The sequence below is a fragment of the Macrobrachium nipponense genome, chromosome 3 (assembly GCF_015104395.2).
Source record: "Macrobrachium nipponense isolate FS-2020 chromosome 3, ASM1510439v2, whole genome shotgun sequence".
Classification (NCBI taxonomy): Eukaryota; Metazoa; Arthropoda; class Malacostraca; order Decapoda; family Palaemonidae; genus Macrobrachium; species Macrobrachium nipponense.
This window is the reverse complement of record NC_087202.1, coordinates 94109438-94118229: the sequence shown is the minus strand read 5'-3', so window position 1 is coordinate 94118229 and position 8792 is coordinate 94109438. Positions and strand designations below refer to the sequence as shown.

The window sequence follows — 8792 nt, the reverse complement described above, 5'->3', positions numbered from 1 at the left end:
TTAAAACAGTGATAAAATCAGTGCAGTCCGTTTTAGGTGATTTGTTCTTCCTTTACCAGACTACTGGTCTACAGTGTAGATGTCTGCCACTGCCAGAGCTTTATCTCTTTTAAAAAGAGTGGTTCGTGGTGGCGGTTGGTTTTTGTTTCCCAACATTAGCAGTTATGGCTTGGATCATCGACGGATGGTTTCTTATTGGAAAATGTTCACAAGTTCTATTTTAATAAAGATCTTTCACATTCACCATTAATCCCTGATCCCCTTTTCCTGGCGAGAGCAATTTTTTTCTCCATATCTTTTGTTACCACAAGGATGTATATTTGATTCAGTTTTGTTATCAAAAGAGCCTCAGCGTAACAGACCTCTGACTGGTCAGCTGTATTATTATGATTATTTTTTGGAATACTACCATTTCAGATGTGACGCATTTTCAAATTTTTTTTTTTTTTTAAGTCCAGCCGCTGTCAGTTGTAGCTTTTTATTAAGTGTAAAGTAACGGTTAGTGTAGGTCAGGAGCTATGAAGAATTGCTGTTGGCTGTAAGATTTACACAGAATATGAAAATGCAGCTACTATACTACAGGTCTTTATTACTTAATAACAAACTTAGTTACTCATCAGGTAGCCAGACCTCAAAACCTTCTCATAATTTGAGGTAATACTGTATTTAAAAATAGTTATATGGTATCACATGGACTGGACCTCTTTTATGAACAATAGTTTTTATTCCCTATCTTCTCAGTTTAGTTAGTCTACATCACAACTATTTTTACCTACAACTATTTTTACCAAACTGGTCACTTCGGTTAAAAATGAGATTACTTTGCACATACATACTACGTATAATAATTTGACATGGTACACAAAGGTTAACAAGAGTGGGGTTATAGAGAACACAAAAGTAAACTTGTCCATTTTATTATCTTATCACAAAACTACAACTGTTTTATTCACAAAACATTACACCACATTTACAAAAATAATCTAAAAGGTAACTTGCTGTTTGCACAAGAAGAACAACGAGGCTCTAAACCTAATGAAAGCACTTATGAGTTGGAGCATCCCGCTGGTGGGGCTCTTCAACGCCCACCACACTTCTTTCTGTCAGAATGGTCTTCTTAAAGATTATACTGCAATATATATATATATATATATATATATATATATATATATATATATATATATATATATATATATACATATACTATATATAAGTCTATCCTTATCCTTTTGATGGCCATAGGTACATGTATATGCGTGAGTATAAACCAAGTAAAGACTTAATCTTGCACAGAAAACAGTTAGGAAATAATATTTTTGTATTACTTCTTAACTTTCCTATTTCCAAACGTAAAGTCTCACTAATCACAAACAAATGAAAACTAAACTGCATAAAATATACATCATCGTGTTTCCTTGGGATGGTTTCGATAAATGAAAAGTGGCAGTAACGGTCAGTCACCACATAACAAAACTACTTACAGTTGAAGGGCCTTCCAGATTATTAATACAGCATCATAGACTGGTATAATGCTATCTCATCATATTTTGTTGGCTGAAAGCAACAAAGGAATTTTTAGTACGTGTATCTATTATATAACCTTTTGTTGGCTGCCAGCATTATAAGATAAATATGACTTGTAGTGACAAGTCATATTTATCGAACAGGCTTTGCCGACCGGCAATATTACATTTCAAATTCGGTAACTGTTTTACTGGCTGCCGGCATCAAGATGTTAATATTTCACACAGTTTTAAGCGGGTAACACCGGTTGGTACCTGCCATCAACAAGACATAAAAGTTATTGACGCTACACTGATTTAAGGACGATCTTGCATTACTCCACAGAGCTGTGGCTTTTGCCTGCTAGCAACGGGTTTTGAGGCAACAGAACAAAAATTGCAAACCACAAAGAAATGACGAGAAATCTCTAAACATTTGAAAGACAAACACCAACTGTATTGTATACTGTTCTTTCATTTTCCTTCCTTCTTTACAATAATCACAGAAAATTTCGTTCACCAATTCACTGAGCAAAGAAATCACTTCAGCAAAAACATAAATTGCACAACATGTAGAGATAAATATACTGGATAACATGTATCTGTTCCCTTAAAATCTCCCATAAAATGGCACTTAAGGTATCTAGGTAATAAGTCAAGTACACGATTTTTACAAAAAGCAGTTTGTACTATATGTACACATTGTAGAAAAAGAAAGCAGACATCTAGCACCTTGAGAAGTTTTGGAAGAGTTATTTATGTCATCCGGTTTTAGAAATGTAGTGAGTGCTCTGAAATGCAATTGGCCCTAATCCAACTTGCCTCGTTGAAAATAATCACTAAGACTTCACTGAAGCAAGAAAATCATATAAATAATTCCAATTAATGTACTTTCTATTGCACAAAAATGAGGCTTGTCCGCAAACTTCGTCATCCCCTCAAAGCTATACATCCTGACAACGGGTTCTGCATTGCTTCGGCCTGCGTTTTTTTTTTTTTTTTTTTTTTTTTTTAAAGTTCACATATGTAATCTCTTCAATTGATTACATAACGAGAAATTTTACCATGTATTTTACCAGTATTTCATCGTTTGCCGAGGATATTCATGTTCCACAATTTTCCACTGAACTGTAATTATTTTCCCGATTTACAAGGTGAAAGATAATCCGAACAACTGTCTTTGGCATTTAAGTTTCACTCTGACAAAAAATGATGATGGGGAAACAGTTAGGCAATACCAAAATTCACGGAATAACTCAAGTCTTACTCCGCTTGTCCATTTTACATTCATCCAAGGAGCACATCTTTCAAATAGATTTTGAATTAAGCTCAGCAACATGTCACCAACACATTATTTGTGTAGAAAGTAAATTCTTTTGAGTGTTTGTGCATGTTCGTTTCCAGATATGAAAAATTACGCTTCCAGCAGATTTTATCGATGGTGATATTTGTAGCATTAAATTAATGTATTGACAAATACATCTAATTCCTCATCCTCTGAAACTTGAAGAAATCTGTGGGTCAACAGTCGTCAGTTCCATCTTGACTTTCTCAAGAAACGATTTGCTTGACTAGCACCAGGAAATCACAGACATACGCTGTCATGAATTGCCAAGTTTCCCCCCTGGTAACCAGGGAAGAGCTGCGAGGGAAGTGTTCTCACTCGTGAGAGGAGAGAATTATAGGTAACTGTTTCAGAGTTACCCCTACAATCCTTGACTTGCCTTGGCGAGAACGAAACCTTCAAGTACCCTGTTGAGGTGAATATTGCTGCATATGCTGCGTGTGATAGTGCTGCTGCTGTAAGCTGTAGTGAGGTGCAGTAAAGGAAGGCAGACTAGAAGAAGAGGTAACTATCGTATAAGGTAACCGTACCGAAGGATCTCCACTCCCATGAGTGGTCACAAAATCCTGGTTTTGACAATAGGGCGGTGGTGGAGAATCAAAAATCGACTGAGATCGTTCATTTGTACAGATTATCTGCTGATGGGGCGGTGGAGGTGGCGTGTGCTGGCCATACAGCACCTGACATTCGTCTTCTCTGAGCAGGATTTTGTCTTGAACCTGTTGATGCTGCTGCTGATGCGGCGGCAACTGACAACCGTCGTGGCCAGCAAACATGAGGACTTCATTCGACATCATTGTTGTGTGATGGAGGGGACTTTGTTGCTGTTGCTGCTGAGCGTAACTCAGATGATGCTGACCCATGCGTCTAGGTCCTCCTGCGAGAATTCCGGTACTAAGGTCTCCGGCATTCCTAGCGCCATCTGACAGCTCTCCCCCGAGGGACGTCGAGACAGTACATGGCATCGGAGACTGAAGCGAACCACATCCCCGGGGCCCACGCTCGGGGACGACACTGTCTGGGGAAAACACACCGAAAGGACCTTGTCAACAATTATTGGAAGTCTCACTTTGCAACATCTTAGTATGTAAGGTTATTAAATTTCGATCTACATGTCACTCTGAAAACCATGTATGGTGCGTTACTAGAATTCTCATTATTATTATCAAACAAACCCGAAGGCCATGAATAATTCACCCCGGAAGGAATCAAATAAGCATAAATATATATATATATATATATATATATATATATATATATATATATATATATATATATATATATATATATATCTATATATATATTATATACACAAATACCCAAAGACGAGAATTTTAACTGAAGAACATATTTAAAGACAAAATACCCAATGAATTGAATTATATACACATAGATGAAAAGTAAACCAAACTTATTAGTATTTCATAAGTATCATTAAATCGTTTTAAATATTGCATTTGAATTCGGAAAATGAACGAAAGATGTAACAGTCCTCACCGCTGTACGGAAAAGAATTGTGGTCCATGACACTGGTTTCATTTTCAAGGGCAATGCCCGAATTAGACATAAGGCAGTTTGGTGATGACCCTTGGTATTCGTCTTCTTCGTTCGACCTCATCTGTTATGGGAAGATGGAGAAGAGGTTTAACTTTTGCAGGTTAACAACGAAGCCTAAAAAACGATGCCAATGCACCGTCTTACTAATGTAATACTGAATGCATTATTTCAGACGATTCTATGTAAAACTCTCTCTCTCTCTCTCTCTCTCTCTCTCTCTCCTTTACCTTTCTCTTTGCAAGAGCTTGCTCTTTCGCCGAATGATTCTTCACATGCTTCCTAAGAGAGGATGGATCGGTGTATCTCTTCTTACATCCGGGAACCGAACACACGTATGGTTTCTGCAACACAATTATTATTATTATTATTATTATTATTATTATTATTATTATTATTATTATTATTATTAAAGAATGAATGCCTGAGTATAGAAAACAGAGAAGATAATAGGAACAAAAATACAACAATATATATATATATATATATATATATATATATATATATATATATATATATATATATATATATATACTACACCTACATAGATTTATAGTCAGTGTGTGAATTATTGCCAAAACGTTCATTAAATTGATATCTACTTTTGACCTTTAATGTCTGACTTCTGTTTTACTCTTTTCAGGATCATAATATACTTCTTAGTGATAGAATGTTGTGTAACATTTTACGACTCATTCGTCTGTATTTAAACCATTATAAAGACAGATTAGTAGGGATACTTGGATAACGCAGTGGGTACTTGGTTAGGCTAAGTCCTAGCTACTTGATTATCCAAGTGATTACTTGTTATCTCACGGGGACACTTCGTTAACTCAAGCCATTGGGTTAAATCAATTGTACTTGGTCTACTGAAGTGGTATTTATTTAACTCTGATTCAATGATGGCCTTGAGGACACTTGACAAATATAAGGAGGAACTTGGTAAACAAGGTTTAGAACTGAAGCCTGTTCGTATAATATATATATATTCATGGAGGGGCCAGTGGAACGGACATTCCATTGCTTTCAACTAGCCCAGACCCGGAGAAAAGAAAACGGTGGCACTAGATAAAAATAGGGAGGGACTCAGACTCTTCGGCTAAATCAGTCAAACTTCCTTAGTTATACTTACAGCGTCCAAGTGCGTCCTCTGGTGTTTGGCTCTGTCCGAAGAGTTGGAGAAGGCTTTCATGCAGTGCGGGTATATGCAAATGTACGGCCTCTCCCCGGTGTGGCTGCGCAGGTGGATTTTGAGATTCTCCAAGCGTGAGAAGGCCTTGGTGCATCCCTTGAACTGTACATAATAAAACAATAATAGCTTTATTGGAGTTTGATAATAACAATAATAATCTTCAATTCAGCTAGGGCTAAATGCTATTACGAGGAAGGAATAAAGATACAATGGTAACTAATACTTCACAAAGTTAAGTAACCCAAGATATTGAAATCGCCAACAATCCAACCCCCCCTTCTCTCTCTCTCTCTCTCTCTCTATCCCCGTTAGCCCGTTGGTTCAGGTTTTCTCATATTTGCTCATGAAGTGTTTGTTGTTCAGTGTCTGTGTCGAGTTAATCTACTAATCCGGAAGGCTGTTTATTTTAATTTCTTCTTCTGCCAGCTGGTCCATGGGATGTTGAGCGATTAACGAAGATTTGGAGGAGGTCTGGGGGAAATGTCCCGGATGGGGGCCTTCAGAGGGGGAAAGTCTTTCTTACAGATAGGTTGTTTTGATATCCCTGCTTCCAGACTCCTGAAGAAGTTGGTGTAGACTCTTTTAGGTCGAATGCCAACCTTTCCCTTTTGTAACCACTTGTATTCTGATTGTTCTTAAATTATGGAATGCGTGTATGTAGTATGTAAATACGATATATACGTATGTATATATATATATATATATATATATATTATATAATATATATAATATGCATAATATATATTATAATTATACATATATATATATATATATATGTATATATATACATATATAATACATATATATATATATATATATTTTTAAATTATATTAAAAAATTATATATATATATATATATATATATATATATATTTTGGGTGTGTGTGTGTGCGTAATATAATAACATATGTGTGTATGACTTTATTCAACCATAGACTCTTAAAAGAAAGCTTAATGAGGGGAAAGGTGATTTGTATATGTTTTCCTTAAATTACCATTAAAAAAATAATTTTTCTAATGAAAAAGCGAACGATAAATCGTATAAACTACAAACTACGTATCTATATTTATCACCTTGCTCATTCTGTGGTAGTTTTGCTTACCCTAAAAGAGAATCTCCTCTCTCTACTCGTCTCTCTCTCTCTCTCTCTCTCTCAAAACGAAACGTTCCCTGAAAACCGTCCTAACCACAAAACCTTAGACTTGAACTTCTGTTTATCGTCTGTCATATTCCCTTAATATACCTCCAATAACCTCAGCACTTGGGGTTCCTCGGGATCTCTCATTTTAAGAAGAGCCTCTCGGCGTTTTTAGCACCAGTTAACGTCATTTTACGTCATTTAACGGCAGCTGAACCCGAGTCAGTTTACGAGGGAGAGACCGCCTATGCCCTAGGCCTGGCCTTAGCTATGGGTATGATCTTAACCAAGACGGAATTAATTTCAACGTTTACCAGCATGATTTAACGTAACTAAAGCGCCATGATTTTAGATACAGATCTGTTTTGCCCCAAATGGCCTCAGCTGACTCTAATTGGACTGATTTAGTCAGGTAGATGATACTGGATTTTTATTTTATTTATTTTCTTTTTACGAAGCTCGGTCTGCATATTATATACCCTTATAATGGGTTGGGTTGTTAGGTTGAATGATCATATTTGCAATACTTGCTCGTTATGTTTGGTTAAAGATGTCATTTTCACAAGCCTTATTTGGACATGGAATTTTGAATGACTCTCATATATATATATATATATATATATATATATATATATATATATATATATATATATATATGTATATATATATATAGTATATATATATATATATATGTATATATATATATATATATATATATATATACATATATATATGTCTATATATATATAGTTTTTTTTTTAATACGGTCATTCTGCCCATGGAAGTTTGTGCTGAATGTTGATTGCGTTTTAGGCTACTTCTGCTTAAGTTTTGCTCATTATGAATTAATAATAATAATACTGGAGACTTATCCACTAGAATCGAACTACTGATGATGAAGCTACAGACGGACGTCTTCGAGAACAGCAACAGTGATAATGAGGAGGAAGGTGGAGGACATAAGAATGAGGATGATAATCCCTGTTTCACTCACTCCTCATGTGGCCGTCGGAGGTGCCATAAATATGACACCCTCGAGTGTCAAGTAAATTTGACACCCTCGAGTGCTAAGTGAATAAGATTCGTCTTCTATTCTTGAAGACTCGTTCTTATGGGTCATCTTCCCGACCTCATTTCCCCTTTCGTTTTTTCCCGTCTGAAATGATGAGTATTTTGCCCAAGAATGGACGGGATATGATTCGCTTATTCGAGTCTGCACGTCCGCCAGATTTGATCTCCACGAGGTTTTTCGGTGGAATTTTGTTTAGGAACTGTGATATGTTCTAAGGATAAGTTGACTGGATTTTGAGATGAATTTGGAGCCTTCTGCGGATTCAGGCTCTCCTCTTTGGACATTAAGAGTCGTTATTGGATCTAAGCGCTACGCAAGTGGAAACGATGATAGAAGCCTGATTCCTTGATTATTATGCTTATTCTGAAGCACTCATTTCTTCAACGATTACATTTCCTAATAATGCAGCCATTACCAGCTCATACAGCTCTCTCAAAATGATGATATATATAACATCCGTCCTGAGTGTATAAACTTTCATGACTGAGTTGAAGAAGAATACGTGACAAGAGAGGATTCAAAATATATGCATGTTGACTTTACGGGTATTTCGATTAGGCAAGTTTAAGAATAAAAAAAACTGGAGCCGATCAGTGCTGGAATCTATCGAATCGAAGCACTTGTTCATAAGCATTCGTGATCATATGATTGGTCATCGATATGGGCCAGCAACCTCATTCCATTTGCCAGTGCCATTATCATTATTACCTAATGTTCCGATGCGTCGACCTTCATCTGAGATCCGGCAAAAGACGCATGCGCGGACTCACCATGTGGAAACGAAACCCGAAACCTTTGCGCTGACGCGGACGGATTTTGAGTAATGAACCAGAACACTTCGCTCGACTACCCTAATCAGGTTCGGGACTTTTTCTTCAAACGCCGGAAGATTTATGAAACAACGTCGAAAAGCTAAAGTGGGGAAAATACATTTTATTTTAAACGACCGGAAAAACAATAATAACAAGGGGAAAATCCAACTTATTTT

General features: G+C 36.4%; 1 protein-coding gene across 2 annotated transcripts in view; it reads right to left on the bottom strand.

Annotated features, from left to right (window-relative positions):
• Positions 1-1225: 1225 nt before the first annotated feature.
• LOC135221894 (uncharacterized) overlaps positions 1226-8792 on the bottom strand; it is a 242643-nt gene continuing 235076 nt past the window's right edge. The window contains exons 5-8 of one of the 2 annotated variants that reach the window (XM_064259870.1): positions 5534-5695; positions 4632-4745; positions 4345-4465; positions 1226-3865 (exon numbers count right to left, since the gene is read on the bottom strand). In XM_064259870.1, the coding sequence (XP_064115940.1) occupies positions 3246-3865; positions 4345-4465; positions 4632-4745; positions 5534-5695 (1017 nt within the window). In that variant the 3' untranslated portion in view covers positions 1226-3245. The remainder of the gene's footprint in view (positions 3866-4344; positions 4466-4631; positions 4746-5533; positions 5696-8792) is intronic. The other variant, XM_064259871.1, reaches the window with a different exon arrangement.